Here is a 17,608-nt window from a genome sequence, read left to right as displayed (position 1 = left end):
TCCGCTGCCAAAGCTGTTCTGGGAAGGGCAGGATAGACAGTGAAATCCTTCTGGGAAAGCACTGCCCCCCGCTATTTTACTTTCAGTTTTATTTAAGCAGGGGATCTAGAGTAGGCTCTGGCCACCAGCAGACACATGTACTCCACAGCAGTCTGGACCCAGTCCCGGAGGTCCCTGCACACCGTGCCTTCTGCTGAGCTGGAGCTCACCGGGGCCATGAACCTTCTCACTCACTCCCAGGCCCCCTGCTCTGCAGGTGGTATCAGCCTGGGGTCTTCAACCATCCTCAGCCTCACCCTCCAAGGGGTGCACAGGGCCATGAACTAATGACAGTCTCTCCATCCCAAGACTCTGCTCTTCTATGTGAACAGAAAAGGCCTCCTGCTTCTTCCTTCAGTCACACTGTATTCAAGGGGACAACTGTCCTAGGCACTGGGGACCCGAAGTTGGACCAAGTGGAACATTTCAGACTCACACCAGCCCATCCACATCCTGGCCTTTCTCAGGCTCCCCACTCCCTCCAACCAACCCAACACCCACCCCTCACCCCCATGAATCCTTCTCACTTCTGTCATCCCAGCTCCTTGGCCAGAGCGACAGATCTAAGCTCACCAGGAAGTCTAGTTTCCCCTTGCCTAGCTCCCAAAAAGCCCTGAAGAGCCCTCTTTTTTGGAAGCTGCCCCTTTCGGAGCTCCCCAGCTCAGTTTGGCTGTGTCTGGCCCCACACGAGCCCCACCACGGGAGCTACGTTTCCTGGCCTCCACGGGAACCTCTCAGACACGCCTGGAGCACAGGCTGGAGCACTGGCCCTACGGGGAGGAGAGGGTGCTTTCTAGGGAAAGTGGGTACACCCAGCACTGGCTGGAGCAACAGCGGAGCTACAGAAGTCAGGGTCACACATGCGGCCTCAAGGGGCAGAGAGACCAGGGCTGGTGACCCACAGAGCAGCGGTGAAGGGCCAGACCTGAGTTTCTGGGATCAGGAGGATGGGGTCCTGGAGACAGAGCCAGGGAGGCCAAGAGATGGAATACGGTTTGGAAGATGCGTCAGGAACATGGCTGCAATCTCAAGGGGTGAGTGTGGTGTGTGTGTGTAAAAACCATACATTTCCAATTTAGATGTGGGAGACTAAAAGTCAACTCCTCTTCTCCAGGGCTCTCACTCACATCTTCTCAGACCCCCAACTCACCGCCTGCCCAGGAGCTTCTGGGCTGCAAGACGCAGAGAAGCTCCTCCCTAGGAGCACCAGTGTCTCCAGCAGGGAGGTCAGGAGGCAAGACTGTCGGAGCTTCTGAGACCCAGTTCTCCGGGGAAGGGGGTGGGGATGCGAGGGACAGGAGACAGGACTCTACCTGTGAGTGTAAATAAGGCCAGAGTCAGGCTGCTGGGAGGTCATGGTACTCAGGACTGTTGAAGGATGGAGTGCGCGCCGTGGAGAGACTGGCCTTGGCTTCTCACATGACCTGATGTGGGGGTAGGGGGACGTGGTTTATTCATGAAGTTGTGTCTGACTCTATGACCCTCTGAAATGTAACCCACCAGGTTCCTCTGACCATGGAATTCTCCAGGCAAGAAAACTGGAATGGGTTGCCATTTCCTTCTCTAGGGGACCTTCCCAACCAAGGGATCGAACCTGCATTTCCCGCATTGCAGGTGAATTCTTTACCGCTGAGCCACATGTGGGCGAAGGAGGGACAAAAGTGAAAGGATGACCCCTGGCCCCAATCCACTGAGGACGGGCCCATGGGCATGAGCGGCATGTTGGGTAAGCCACAGTTGGGTAAGAGTGTGACTGGGGAGAGGGGTGGTTGCAGCAGGGCACTGACCTCAGGTCGTGAGGACAGTCACCCTGTGATGACCCAGGGCTCCTTCTGTGACAGGACAGAAGCCCAGCAGGCCATCTCACTCAGGGATGTTGAATGGGACCCACCACTTGCAGGACCCAGCTCTCAAATGGGAGGAGCAAAAAGGCAGCAGAGGCCAGGCAGCCCCAGGGACCACAGGGAAAGAGGTGGGAAGAAGAAAAGCAAGATGGATGTTCAGCTTTCCAACCCAGCTCACAGAGCTTTATTAAGAGCAGATGACAAGATCCTGCTTTGTTCCTGCTGCACCTGAAGGGCCATATTCCCTAGGAACCCGGCGTGGAAAGTCCATATTTGCCCTCCTACTTCCTTCAAAACCCCTAGGACCAGACCTGGGGCTTACCTGAAACCCCCTTTCAGACCTCATACCCACCCGGCCCTGACCTCTTCCCAGCCACCTCAGCACTCATGCTGCTGGGCCCAGGCAGAACCCAGGGATGACGGGGCTGACATGAGGATATTCCTTGAGCTGGGAATCCCCTGGCAGCTTCAAGGGAACAATGTGTGACTACAGGAAGAAGTGTCACGTCTATCAGCCCCTCCACCGCAGACACACAGACACACACGCTCACTGGGGCTTGCAGGGAAGGAAGTGATGTGGCCGTGGCGTTCGGCACATGTCACCACTTCTGGGCAGAGCGTCAGCTTGCACAAGCGGCCCTCAATCACTGCTCTGTATAGATGGTCTCTGTTCTTGACTGAGTAAGCCCTGCTTTAGGGGAAGGTTCCCCAACAAATTCTCAGGGAATTCTGAGGTCCCAGGGCTTCCCTTTTTGGAAAAGCCATGACAAGGTTCCACTTGCCTCAACCAGCCTACGGCCACCCCCACAGGGAAGGCCTGCCCGTGGCCTTAACCAGGAGGAAGGACACTTCACGCCCCAACACGCTTCAGTGGCACCGGCCACAGTTCTCTGACCCTTCCGCACCGAGTGTACCAGGCTCGAGCCCCATGCACGGAAGGAAGGGGGGGGCAGGGCCTGGGGCTCACAGCCAGAGGTAAGATGGCTCCTTTACATCAAAAATGTTGTGGCTCTGCTCCTGCCCTGCTCAAGCAGGGAGGTGAGGCCTGGAAGAACTGGGGCAATTCCTAAGCTCCACAATAAAAAAGGTTTTTAAATATATTCATCAAAATAGTTTTCTTTTAAAAAGCCCCCACTGCTGACAGCCCCACCGGCTGGCTCTCCATCACCTCCCTCCCCAGCCCGGACACAGCCGGAGGAGTCCTGAGTGGCCCAGTACCCCTCTGAGTCTTTCCCACCCAGGAGGTCTTAGAGGGCAGAGAGGAGAGTGCCCTGAGGTCCATGGTGGGTGGATGTTCTTCTTCCTGACTATTCCAGGCCCAGGATATAGTTGATGCCTTGCACCAGGCCAATGATGACAGGCTGCCATGCTACCAAGTACCGAAGCCAGTCCAGCAGTTGCCCGTACATGACATGAGGCCTCTCCCAGCTGTTAGTGAGTTAAAGAAAAGAGGCTACATGTTCGAGCTGCTGAGGCTGGCCTAGGGGATGGGTGAAAGGGTCTGTCTACATGTTCCTGATGCATCACAGAAATCAGCCTACAAAGAAAGGTGCTTTCTAGAAAGACCACTCCCCCCACCCCGCCCCCACTGCCCGCAACCTCTCTGTGTTGGAACACAGGGCTGAATCCAGAGAATGAGAGAAATGGAACAGAGGGGATCAATGCAGAGGATCGGACAGACAAGGCAGAGGGTGGAGTGGTGAAATGAAGCTCTCCATGGCCGATACACACAGAGGGCTCTGCGTGACCCCCTCTGTAAGCTGGGACTGCCAGTGAGCCTGAGACTGCTGTAAGTTTCTCATAACAATGGCTTCGGGAAGATGAGGAGAGAGATAAAGTAACCCGAAGGTTCTTGTCCAAAATGGGAAGATTTCTAGGTCAACAGAGGGGTTGAGTGTGAGGACAGAGGCATAGTGGGGCAGAGCAAGAGGCTGGTCACAGGGGATAACTCCTGGTAGAGAGGCTCCAAAGAGCCCCATCCAAGGGCACTGAACATGTGGGCCCGGCTGAGGCCAAGAGGCCCTGGAGAGGAGTCCCTTCCCTCTACTTTACAATCCACTGCTGGGAAAGACACTGGAGAGGGAGCCTGGGAATCCAGCTCCGGGGAAGCACAGACCTCACAAGACTGTGGGGAGTCCCTCTGAGGGCATCAGGAACCACAGTCTGGCCCAGTACTGAGAACCAAGAGAAGCCCCGACCCTCGGCTTGACCACGGAGTTACTGAACTAGACCCCAAGAGAACCAAGCAAGGAACCATAACGGGGGACACCATGGCCCTCCACAGCCCAGCTAGTATCCAGGGGCCAGGAAACCCCCACACAGAGAGAAAGGGCAACTGGGAGAGGCCCCTGGATGCAGGGCAGCTGAGAGCAGCACAGGTCCTGTGTTCAAAGCGGAGGAGACAAGGCTGGTCTCCAGCCCCGCCTGCCAAGGCGAGGCGCCACACGTTAGTTACAGCACCTTGAGAATGCTGGTCAACCTTGAAACCTTTTCACTGGTAAAATGAGGATACTATTACCCAGGTCACAAGGCTCTAGAGAACGGAGTGAGCTCACAGAAGGAAAGTGCTTGTCACAGTGCCGCCAGGTGCACAGTGAGCAGGCGGGCAAAGGAAGTCGCTATCACTACTGATTCACCCTCAAGGGATCCTGAGCGGTGAGGAGAAGCTGAGCTGTTGGTCCTGCCCCACATCCCACCCACCTCCCTAGACAAGCCAGACAGGAGGCAGGAGGGGCACCCCAAGACCCGCCTGATGCAGGCCAGTACTTTCTTACCACTGCCCACTCCCAGCAAGAGCCCACAAAGGATACGGGTTGCTGAACATCCTCTTGAGGTCTACCTTCTCTTTGCAGTAGGGACATGTCTGCTTCTTTCCCACAATGCACCAGCCACGGATGCAGAACTCGTGGAATCTGAGCACCAGTGGTCAAGGGAAATGGTGGGGAGCCAGGATGGCACTCCAGCCCCATGACGGGCTTCACGGCGTCCAGGCCCTAGCTCTGGAGGGAGGTTCAAACCCTGGCTTCACCTCTTACTGGCTATATCATCTTGGGCAAGCTGATAGTACACCTCCGGCCCTGCTTCCTCATACATGAAGTGCGGTTAATGAGCTCTGCCTTACAGGGCCGCTCTGGACACAATGGAGAGCACCCGGCACAGAACGGGAGCCGAGTAAGGATGTGGTGAGCGCCAGAGGCGCCACTCAGGGGCACTTGATTCCAGCACTGAGGAAGCCAGTTAAAGGATGTTCCTCCCTGGTGACTGACCCATCCTGCAGCAGCTAGTGTAGCTGAGGCTCCCTTCTGACCTGGCCAGGCTATACACACTGCTTACACATGAGTGGCTCCCATCTATGAGGAAGACCAAAGGAGGCAACCGTTTCCACTTCCTGGGATTGGCTTCCCTATCAGAGGACATCACCCAGATGTGTGCCTCTTGTGACTCTCCTCCCCTCAAAGGTCTGGCTGGCATGGCCAGGGTCATGACGGACCCCTCCCTCCCTGACTGGAGTGTGCAGGTGGTGAGAGAAGCAGCCCAGGAGCTCCAGGAAGGATACACGTGATTGCAGGACAGCCTATACGTGTTCTCGATGATGCCTTCTTCACTGACATCCACAAAGATCTGCTGCCCACACACGGCACACACACTGTCCGAGAGGTGCTTGGTGGGCATGCCCGACTCGCTGTAGAACTGGGAGAGAAGAGCAGGAGGAAAAGACAGAAAAGATGTGAGAATCAACCAAAGTGGGACGATACCAGGGAGGCCTGGGGTCTTCTGGAGAGAACGTGACATGGCAGGTGGAGCATCCCAAGCTGGAGAATATCTCACCGTCAGTCATCCTCATCTCTGTGGGGCAGACAGGGTGGAAGGACTAGACCAGAGGTGGGCTGGGAAGTCAGATCAGACAGAACCTGAAGACGGGGCTGGTCAGCATCAGGGCAAGGAGGCGGGCAGGGAGAAGGGTTCAGGGCTGCTGACAGGGAACTGTGTCAGCTAAGCCACTCTGTGTCCACACCATGGTTCCCTCAGATGGGCAACATCTCTTCTCCAAGAGAAACGCCAGTGAAACACCTGGTGCAACAGTGGCTGGGTGACAAGGACATTTTCAGGCACTTGCTGCAGCAGTAAAACAGCTTCAACCCACTTTGACAGCATTTGGCATGATGTCTCAAACTGCCACACCAATTAACCCATTAACTTCACCTTAAGAAATTTAAAGAAATTTCTTTAAAAAAATATCAAAAAAGCTTCATGCATACAGATACTCATTTAAGTGTTATTTATAACTAAAGAAGTGAAGAGTCGTCTGGCAACCTCTCAAAAAGTTAAACACAGCAATACCATATGACACAGCAATTCAATTCTTAGATAATACTCCTAAAGAATAAAAACCAGGCCTAACCACACACTTGTACACCAATGCTCATTAGCAGCATTAATCACAAATAGCCAAAAGGTGGAAACAGCCCAAGTGTCCATCAAGAGAAGAACGGACAGACAAAATGGGGTCTATCCCTCCAATGAAACGCTACTCAGTCCCAAGAATAATAAAGTTCTGATACATGCCAAAACACGCAGGCACTTTGGAAACATGCTAAGTGAAACAAGTCAGACAGAAAAAGATAAACATTGCACTGGTATATGAGTCTTTCTATAAAATATCTAGAATAGCCAAATTCATAGACAGAAAATACAACAGAGGTAACCGGTGGTGGGGAGGAGGAAATGGGTTATTGCTTCTGTTTGGGATGATCAAAAATTTTGGAAATAGGACACTTAACAATGGCTAAAATGGTGAATTTTATGCTACATATATTTTCCCAAAAAAAAGCAAAAAGAAAAAAAGAAGCAAACAAAAACAAGCAAAAAAATGGAAAGAACCATAAGTGGCCAACAATAGAAGGACGCCTCAATAAACTGTGGCACCTACTCAAGGGGCTAGACAGGCAGTGAGCCAACTGAAGCTTGAGATACAACATTAAGTGTCAAAAGCAGGGCACAAAATTGGAGGCACAGTATTGTTGGCACCATATGTAAAGACAAGTAAGCAGATCAATTAAAAGGTCAGAAGGAAATGTATGAGAATATTTACACCAGTGATGTCTTGGTAGTAGGATTATAAATGGGTGTTTTTTATTTTGCCTACTTTTCTGTACTCAAATTTTCTTTAATGAACATATATAACAGGCAAACTTCAGCGATACTGTGGGTTCCATTCCAGAACACCACAAGAAAGTGAGTCACACAAATTCTTTGGTTTCCCAGTGCTTTTAAAAGTTCTGTTTCTACTTACTACTCGGTGTGCAACAGCATTATGCCTAAAAAACCAACTGTGACAGCAACATCCAAGACCACAGATCACCATAACAAGTAACAATGAAAAAATTCAAAATACTGCCAGAAGCACCAAAATGTGACACAGAGACACAAAGCAAGCAAAGGCTGTTGGAAAATGGTGCTGACAGACTTGCTTGATGCGGGGGTGTCATAAACCCTCAATTTGCAAAACGCAAAACAAAAACCTATCTGCGAAGTGCAATAAAGCAAAGCACGATAAAAAGAGGTATGCCCACACCTTAAAAGATTATTTATTACCCATGGTTAATCACAGTGAATGAGCAATTCCATGCTCCAAAAAGAAATTCAAATTTTTGTATACTTTCCTTGTGGTTTATTGTTCAATAGCTACATAGCATTTCCCCTTGATCCCAAGAATAAAAGACTTGAATTTTGTTGAACCTATTTTTTTTTCCTTTCATTGTCTTAAAAATGATGGCAAAACCCACATAATATAGAATTTACCACCTTAACTACTTTTAAGTATATAGTTTGGTAATGTCAGTAAGTATATTCACATTGATCTGCAGCTCATCTCCAGAACTTTCACATCTTGCAAAACTGTAAAATTAATTCTTTGAAAGGCTTCTGGGTGTACCTATAAAGGAAAATAGATTATACTTAGCCTTTTTTGTATTGTTATTTTCCTAACTTGAGTTTGCTTTGTTTTTTGTTTCCAAGCAACCGTCTTCTGAAAACTTCACAGACTGTTAGCTGGTTAGGAGGGACAACAGTGGAAGAAGGGCAGGCGTGAAGAAGCTGGGACAAGGAGTAGGGAGGACACAGCTACGTCTGCCATGACCTCCACTCCACATGCGGCTTCTCTGACTCCAAGCAGCCCTTCTGAGAAATGGCCTCTCCTGACTCCAAAAGTCTTCCGGGCAGAGGGCAGAGCTGCCCCAAGAATCCATGAACATAGAGTTTCCAGCCTTTAACCCTCCCTCCCCGTCTTGCAAGAATGTCTGAAGTGACTCAAGGGGAGCTTGTTACTGTCACAGAACACCAGAGCAGCCCCGTCGCTGGGGAAACCAAAGCCCAGAAAGGAAAGAAACTAGCTGTGATGAGAACCCAGACCCCTTGACCAAGACGTTCATTGACATCTGAACACTGCAGAAATGCAGCTACTTAGCTCAGTGAGGGCCAATAATTCAAAAGGTTCTGATTGTGTATCGACAGCGCAAAAGGAAAAGTACGAGTTAGAGTGAAGCCAAACCCGTGGAAGCCCACAAGCTGCAATTCTCCAAAGCAGGAATCTGAATGTTTGTGCTGAGGCGACCTCTGAGAGAGACTCCACCAGAGTTCAAGAGGCTTACGGCTCTGAATGTGCCTCCCTGAGTATTTCTGAACAGCAAGAAGAGAGACCAAGAAGTCTGAGCCCAACTCTGACACCAAATCCTTGCACAGGAACACCACCACTCACTCTGGCCCATGGCATTGGCAGTGAGAAAGGGGAACCCTCCAACTCAGGACAGGAGAGCTCTGAGGAAGAACTTAACCTCAAACTGCTCCAAGTTCTGCCCCAGGATACTGGGGCAGGGATAGAGCATCAGAGAGAACCTGTGTGAGGTGATGAGAGTAGGAGGGACACCAAGGCAAAGTTCTATTACGCCTCTAGCTTCTCCATTCTCCCTGTGAGCTAATGCAGTGACAGGCCAGCAGGGTCAAATCCCACAATGTTTCAACAAAGTTATCAGATGAGTCTGTCAAGTCAGGAAGGTCCCAGCAACCAACAGTTCGCAGAGCCCACTGAGACTGCGTAAGGAGGCCCTCAGGCTGAGTGAGGTAAAGTACAGGGAGGAAGATTCCAGTTTAACCTCAAGAGCCTGATGCCTCAGTGTGGAAAGGGCTCAAGGGGCCACACAGTTTGTCAGGACAGACTGCATTTCCGTCCTCTGTCCCTTACTCTCTTGATGATCTTGAGCAAGCCACTCAAACTCTTCTTTCCTTCTTTCCGATACACTGGGTACCTACTAGGTACCAGTCACTGGACTAGGTCTTGGGCTATGTTGGAAAAACACAGACTTGGCCTCTGTCTTCAGGAAACCTACAGCAAGGGGAGACTGGCATTTAATGGCCATACTACTCAAAGCAATCTACAGATGTAATGAGATCCCTATCAAATTACCCATGACATTTTTCACAGAACTAGAACAAATGATCCTAATATTTATATGGAACCATAAAAGACCCAGAATTGCCATAGCAATCCTGAGGAAAAATAACAAAGCAGGAGACATAACACTCTTAGACTTCAGGCAATACTATAAAGCTATAATAATCAAAACAGTGTGCCATTACCACAAAAACAGACATATATAGATCAACGGAACAGAATAGGGCACCCAGAAAAAACCCACATACCAATGGTCAATTAGTCTTCAACAAAGGAGCCAATAATATAAAATGGAAAAAAGACAGTCTCTTCAGCAAGTGGTGCTGGGAAACCTGGACAGCTGTATGTAAATCAATGAAGTCAGAACATACCCGCACACCGTGCACAAAAATAAACTCAAAACAGCTTACAGACTTAAACATAAAAACGACACCATAAAACTCCTAGCAGAGATCATAGGCAAATATTCTCTGACATAAATCATAACAACGTTTTCTTAGGTCACTCTCCCAAGGCAACAGAAATAAAAGCAAACAAACAAAATGTGACTTAAACTCATAAGCTTTTGCATAGCAAAGGAAACCATTTAAAAAAAAAAAAGACAACCATTGGAATGGGAAAAAATATTTGCAAATGCTGCGACCAACAGGGCTTGATTTCCAAAAAATACAAACAGCTCATACAACTCAAGAACAAAAAACCAAACAGTCCAATGGAAAAATGGGCAGAAGACCTTAATAGATATTTCTCCAAAGAAGATATACAGATGACCAATAGGCACATGAAAAGGTACTCAACACTGCTAATTAATAGGGAAATGCAAATCAAAACTATAATGAGGTTATCACCTCATATCAGTCAGAATGGCCATCAAAAAATCTACAAACAGCTGGACAGAGTGTGGAGAGAAGGGAACCCTCTTACACCATTGGTGAGAATATAAATTGGTGAAACCACTAAGGAAAACAGTATGGAGGCTCCTCAAAAAATAAAAAGAGTTGCCATGTGATCCAGCAATCCCACTCCAGGGCATATACCAGATAAAACTACAATCCAAAAAGTTACATGTAACCCTATGTTGATAGCAGCACTATTTACAATAGCCAAGACATAAAGAAAATATGGTATATATACACAATGGAATATTACTCAGTAATCAAAAAGAACTAAACAATGCCATTTACAGCAATCTCTAGGACGGATACCATACTAAGTGAAGTAAGGCAGAAAAAGAAAGACAAATACCATATAATAACACTTATATATGGAATCTAAAATATGATACAAATCAATGTATCTACAAAACAAAAACAGACTCACAGACAGAGAGAACAGACTTGTGGTTGCCAAGGGGTAGGGAGGACAGAGGAGGGAAGGAATGGGACTTTGGTAGTATCAGAGTCAAGCTATTAGATATTGGATGACTAAACAATAAAGCCCTACTGTATAGCACAGGGGACTACATTCAACATCTTGTGACAAACCACAATGGAAAAAATATGAAAAAGAATACACACACATACACACACACACACACATATAACTGAGTCACTGCATTGTACAGAAGAAATTAACGCATACTCCAATAAAATTTTTTTTAAATGTACATAAAATGAGAACTAGTTACTTAGAAGGCTAAAATAAGAATTAGTTATTTAAAAGGCATTCAAAGGGCTATCGAAGAACACTGCAGTGAAGGGGTCTCCTAACTAAGCCTAGGTCATCTGAGGAGGCTTCCTGAGAGGAGGGGCACTTTAGGCTGAGAGGTGAAGCATGAGTAGAAGTTAGAGAGATGGAGAAGCAGGGGTGACAAGAGGCAGCCAGCGGCAGGAAGAGCCTGATGCACTTGAGAAACTGGAAGCCGTCTGTAAGAAAGAGGAAAACAGTAAGTCCTTAAGGCCAAAATGGAGGATTGTGGACTTTAAATGAGAAGTCATCTAAAGGCTTTATTTTACACTCATATTGTTTAAAAGATCACTCAATCTTCTATGTGAAAAATGGATTGGAGATGAGGCCAAAATGGATTCAGTGAGACCAGCTAAGAGACAGTTACAATATTTTAAATACAACAGATAATGGGGGCCTATGCTCAGGTGATATGCTATGCTATGCTAAGTCGCTTTAGTCGTGTCCGACTCTGTGTGACCCCATGGACAGCAGCTCACCAAGGCTCCTCTGTCCACAGGATTCTCTAGGCAAGAATACTAGAGTGGGTTGCCATTTCCTTCTCCCATGCTCAGGTGATAACTTGGGCTAATTTGATGGCAATAAAAACTGGGAGAAGTGGACCGATTGTTGATACCAAAGAGACAGCTAACTAGGAAAGGCCTGGAGTTCAGAATAGAGTTCTGGATTACAGATCTGGAAGTCATGGAAAAAGAAAGGAAATAACTAGTGAAGAATAGAGAAGATGGTTTCACCTTGAGCTCATAATAACATTTAAAGGGAAGGAAAATTAGCAGAGAAGACAGAAAATATCAGAGAGAAAGAAAACCAGGACAAGGTAATGTCACAAAAGCCACCGTGAGGAGGCGGAAGTGGTGGGGGGAACCCTTTTTAAGAAGAAAGAAGTGCTGAGTCAACTGTGCTGTTGACTGCTGAGATCATAATCAATCCCCCAGAGTAAGTGACATAGAGTCCCTGGTGATCTGAGTAAGAGTCACTTCATAAGAAGGGTATGACTGAGGCCAATTAGAATGGCCCAGGAAGCGGGTGAAAGGTGATCAAAAAGGAAACAGAAACTTTCCACAAATTTAGCTGTCAATGACAGGAAATGGCCCAGTAGCTAGAGAAGGTGTGCCAAAGAAAGGACATTTTTTCAAACAGAATATTTAAATGACAAATAGGCAAGAACCCAGTAGAGGGAGAAGTCGAAGTCCTAGGTGAGAAAGGAAGTCAGTGGTACACCAGGTCCCTGGGGAGGCAGGAGGTGCAGAATCTAGAGCTCAGGTAGAGCTGGCCTCTGATGGGGGAAAGGACACTTACTCCACTGTTCCTGGAGGGGAGGAGGAGGAGACAGGTGCAAACAGAAGCGGGTCTATAGGTACGGTGTCAGGACTGGGGGGATTCCTGTTTGGTTTCTAGTTTCTCAGGAAAATAGGAGGCAAGATCATCTGCTGAGAATGAAGGGCAGAGGGAAGGGGTGTTAGAGGTTTAAGAGAGGTTTGAAACAGAGATTACTCAAAGTGGGAGAGGGTGTGCTCCCAATGAGCAGTCAGATTTCTCCTTTTGCACAGGAGCTTATCTGCAGTAGGGGCTCAGGATCCAGAAGCTCCAATCCACACCATCGACCATCACAGGGAATGTGCGCCACAACAGCCTCGAGGTCTCTTCTGGTCCCTCCCCTCAACTAGTGAGGAGACTAATGGCCCGGGAGCAGAGCCTCGCTCGAGGCCAGACAGTTGGTGGCAGGGCTCAGCTGGCTCCCTGTCAGTTCAAGATGGCTTCAGAAATACCTGCTGAAAAAGTGAATAAAATACCCTTTTCCAGGATTATAGTGGAGGAGATTCCATAGCACAGAGTGGTTGAAGGTGATTTCAGACAAAAGATAGCATCAAGAGAGAACTGGCACGCATGGTTAACGATCTGTCTGTCTTGTTTTATGTGTTGAGTATGATGAAGATACAAAGTCTACAAGGGCCCTGTGCTCCAGGTGATTAGATATAAAATAGGTAGGGCAGCAGGACAGTACAGCAGGTAACAGTAGTTGCTATCATCATCACCATCTGAGTGTCTGCCATGGGCCAAGCTACTCTGCAAAGTGCTTGACATTAACCCATCTGTTCCTTACCACAATTCTATAAGGCTGACAATATTATTACAGGTAAGAAAAGAAGATCAGAAAGGTAAAGCAACTTGCTCAAGAGTATACAGATAATTAAAAGTGGAGGAGAATCTGAAACCAGGTCTGTCTGACTCTGACCCCTCAGCTCTTTACACTACTATTTCAAGTCAGATGAATGGGTAGCCAGCCCTGTCCTCATATTATCCAGGGCTGCTGAGGCTCCAGGAAGTAGGAAGTCTGAGGCACAGCAATTTGCTCAGGAGACAGAAAATGTGAGCTAGGACATCAGGCCCAATGCAGCACAATATGTTGCTACCCTGCCTGCCAATCAATCCCACAGAGGAGGAAGTCCCAGAAATAAGCCTATTTCTCAATGCTCCACTGCCCCACCCCTCCATGACTTTTGGGTGTGAATAGAAACTAAACTGACTGGCTGTCACAAGCTTATGACCTCACAGTAACCAGCTGGAAAACACAGACTTCATCCAAGATTCCCTTGAATCAACTGACTCAACAAAACAGTTACTAATTTCTCCCCAAGTGAGGCAAAACAAAGAGCTGTTGCTGCTGCTGCTGCTAAGTCACTTCAGTCATGTCCGACTCTGTGCGACCCCACAGATGGCAGCCCACCAGGCTCCCCCGTCCCTGGGATTCTCCAAGAAAGAACACTGGAGTGGGTTGCCACTTCCTTCTCCAATGCATGCAAGTGAAAAGTGAAAGTAAAGTTGCTCAGTTGTGTCCGACTCGAGTCTACACTAACTAAAAAGAGTAGCACAGAGTACTGTAAAAGGAGCTAAGAATGCTTAACACAACTATAAAACATCATAGTTTTATTTCTAGGAATTGTGAAATTAATTAATCACAGATTTTTTTTTTTAGGTCAAACCACTCCCAGAGGGTGACCAAGAGATGAATTAGACCTAGTTCCTGACTGGTACAGCTCCAAAATCAACGATGACTCTTTGGGATAGAAGCTGTGATCACCGAATATACAAAAGACTAGGAAGAAATAAATAGAACTGAAAATGTGGTATATATATACAAAGTGAAATATTATGCAGCCTTAAAAAGGAACGAAATTCTGACATGCCACAACAAAGGCAAACCTTGAGGATATTACACTAACTGAAATAACCCAGTCACAAAAGACAAATATTGCATATGAGTTCACTTCTGTGAGGGATCTAAAGTGGTCAAATTCATAGAGACAGAACGAGTGTTGCCAGGGGCTGGGGAGAGTGGGGATTAGGGAATTATTGCTTACTGAGTACAAAGATTCAGTTTTGCAAAATGAAGAGTTCTATAGATGGATGATGGTGACAGCTGAAGAACAATGTAAAGGTATTAACGCCACTCAACTGTACACTGCAAAATGGTTAAGATCGTACGTGTATTTTTAGCAGTTAAAAAAAAAAACTAGAGGTGCTACTGAAAGTGAGCAATGAAACTAGTAAAGGCTGTACTTGGTCACATTCTGTGCACTGTAGACTACTGATAAATAACTGCTGCTTGAATAAATAAATGAATGAGTTGGCTAATGAATGAGTGGAAAGCTGCTGTCTCTTGACTTCCTCAAATTACCCTCCCCAAAGCACTGATTAGATTCTGGCTTCGAGACCACAGACATTCTCTTTTTTTAACTTCTTTCTTCATGTTTTAAATTTTTTGGCTGTGCTGGATCTTTGCCGCTGCACCTGGGCTTTCTCCAGTTGCGGTGAGGGGGGGCTACTCTATACTGGCAGCACTTGGACTTCTCATCTCGTTGCTGGCTTATCTTTTCGCAGAGCACAGGCTCTAGGCGTGCATGGGCTCAGTGGTTGTTGCACAGGGGCTTAGTTGCCCTGTGGAATGTGGAATCTTCCTGGGCCAGAGACCAAATCTGTATCCTCTGCAAAGCCAGATGGATTTTTAACCACTGCACCACCAGGGAAGCCCCAAGAATATTCTTGAAATTCAGGCTGTCATGGTTCAGGGGTCTATGTGTTCCTTAGCAGACCAAGGCCCATCTGACCAAAGTGGGCAGAAATAACAACAGTCTTGAAATTTTCAGGATTGGAAAGAACTCTAAGATAGATCCCTTTAATCTCATGTTGGAGTCTCTTCTCCCACATTCCTATCTGATCTAATCTGCTGGCATCCTGAGCCCTAGCAGACCTGTTACTAAATCTCAGCAATATTTATGAAGAGAATTGGAAAACAACGAATGAATTAACTCCTGGTGACTCACCCGGTACTCTCACAGGCCATCCTAGTATTCCTATGACCCCCAGGATGGGACCCTGGGGAAACAGCAAACCGCTTATCTATAGTTAGGATCAGCAAGGTCACATTCTGTTGGATGGGAGTTTTCAGAGTGACTCCTCTGGGAAAGAGACAGTTGGATAGAGTGACTCCTCTGAAAGAGACAGTTGGATAGAGTGGCTCCTCTGAAAGAGACAGCTGGTTACAGTGGCTTCTCTGAAAAGGAAAGCCATTCTCAATGTCAATTACTTAGGGGAGAGGTAGCTATCAGGTAAGATACTAGGATTCAGAAGACTAGTCTGTGGTATAAAGGAGGGGCAGCACTATTTTTGTCAAGAACACAGGCTCTGGGTGTTGGCATCTGGAGGACAGTCGCTGTCCAGGTGTGGGTTCCAAGTTGTGGGTGCTAAGATGACACCCAGGACACTGACATAGGCTGAGTTGGATGAGGCAGGGTCTAAAAGCCCTGGAGAGCAGGCTGCCTGGTAAAGATGCTCACACTTTATTTTCCTGCTCTTATCTTCAACTCTTTAATAAAGTCCAATGTGATTGTTTGATTCTTACATTCTGTGCTAAGAGGTACAATGAGGTATATGGTTTACCCTTGGGAGAGACTGTTATCATGGAGTGGTGGGGGTAACTAGTGACATCCCATGAAAGGAAGGAGAATACAGGGGGTCAAGAGTCAGTGTTTGAGGCACTCTCCACCCTAACACGAAATTCTCCCACCAGGTTTCCTGGTGAAGCTAGAATTTATCATCATTAGGGAATTATCTTATGAGGGATTATCATTTACAACCACTGGAGTACCCAATAATTCTTCCCAAGAACATGGGAAGAGGCCCAGGTCAAATCCCATCTTGCAGAGGCCAATGTAATAACTCCATCTCCCAGCTGCTGCTGCTGCTAAATCACTTCAGTCATGTCCAACTCTGTGCAACCCCATAGACAGCAGCCCACCAAGCTCCCCCGTCCCTGGGATTCTCCAAGCAAGAACACTAGAGTGGGCTGCCATTTCCTTCTCCAATGCATGAAAGTGAAAAGTGAAAGTGAAGTCGCTCAGTTGCGTCCAACTCTTAGCGACCCTATGGACTGTAGCCCACCAGGCTCCTCTGTCCATGGCATTTTCCAGACAAGAGTACTGGAGTGATGCTAACTCAGTGTTCAATTCTGAGCTTAGCTCCACCTGGACAGAAAAGGGATTCTGCAGATTAGCCATTAGGGACCCACCTGGGAGGGAATAAAGGCTATATTTAAATTGGCAGCTGATAATAACCTTGAGATAAAGTTGGCAACTACTTGGGAAAATCAGAGAATTGGTCCTGTAAAAATAGAAAAAGAAGAAGAAATCACTAGAGGGTAAAGGACAGGATTCCAGTAAGAGACACTCTGAAAAGCTGGCTGTGCCACCAAAGGAAACAGTTTCAGTGAACAGCTGCTGCTGAAAGTGAAGTGAGTAATTAGACAATCTAGGGTCTGAAAATCTCTTCAGGGAGTGAACTAGTTGAATAACAGCTAAAGACACAACTAAATAAGAGAAAATGAGATGCTGCTAAAACATGAGACAGCTGTTCAGAAAAGAATCTAATAGGCTGTCTATAAAGTGACCCAATACACTTTGTTTTCTATTTAATCCATTACAGGAAAAATAAAGAGTCCCATGATACTGAGACACAAAGTCCCAGACCCCAAACTGTACTTGGTTGACATTACACAAGGTGATAGGGCTTCCCAGGTGATACAGTGGTAAAGAATCTGCCTGACAATGCAGGAGACACAAGAGACGCAGATTCAATCCCTGGGTCGGGAAGAACCCTTTGAGTAGGAATGGCAACTCACTTCAGTATTCTTGCCTGGAAAATTCCACGGACAGAGGATCCTGGCAGAATATGGTCCATGGGATCACAAAGAATTGGATATGACTGAGTGACTAGCACACACACCCAAGGTGATAGCTGAATCTTCTGTTTAACCTGAATTACCCTAAGCCTACCAGCCCAAGGCACAAATGAGATCACCTAACTGTGACATACAAATTAGCACAGCCAAGAGGTCCCCACCTGCAAAACTGCCACAAGCTCAGCAAGAGGTCCTGAAGTGCCTCACATGAAGCCAGCGCCAAGCCTTTCTTGTTCTTTTCAATTGGTCTCCATTGATATCTCCTGCCTAAAAGCCAGGACTTGTATGTGGAGGAACTAGGAGAACCCACTTCCCTGATGTTCTAGGGCTTCTCTCCAACTTGCCAAACTT

At 47.3% G+C, this 17,608-nt stretch overlaps 1 protein-coding gene across 5 annotated transcripts in view; it reads right to left on the bottom strand.

The window, feature by feature from the left end:
* The window catches only part of RNF121 (ring finger protein 121), an 84,359-nt gene that overhangs the window by 868 nt on the left and 65,883 nt on the right, over positions 1 to 17,608 (bottom strand). For 3 of the 5 annotated variants that reach the window (XM_069553479.1, XM_069553481.1, XM_069553480.1), the window contains 3 exons: positions 5,440 to 5,573; positions 4,694 to 4,795; positions 2,956 to 3,311 (listed from right to left, as the gene is read on the bottom strand). In XM_069553479.1, coding sequence (XP_069409580.1) covers positions 3,191 to 3,311; positions 4,694 to 4,795; positions 5,440 to 5,573 — 357 coding nt within the window. In that variant the 3' untranslated portion in view covers positions 2,956 to 3,190. Of the gene's footprint in view, positions 1 to 1,189; positions 1,353 to 2,955; positions 3,312 to 4,657; positions 4,796 to 5,439; positions 5,574 to 17,608 lie in introns of those variants that run through there. The other 2 variants (XR_011249220.1, XM_069553482.1) reach the window with 2 other exon arrangements.

Source organism: Ovis canadensis, chromosome 15 (assembly GCF_042477335.2).
Source record: "Ovis canadensis isolate MfBH-ARS-UI-01 breed Bighorn chromosome 15, ARS-UI_OviCan_v2, whole genome shotgun sequence".
NCBI lineage: Eukaryota > Metazoa > Chordata > Mammalia > Artiodactyla > Bovidae > Ovis > Ovis canadensis.
The sequence above is the reverse complement of the archived record's forward strand: the minus strand, read 5'-3'. Positions and strand labels throughout refer to the sequence as shown.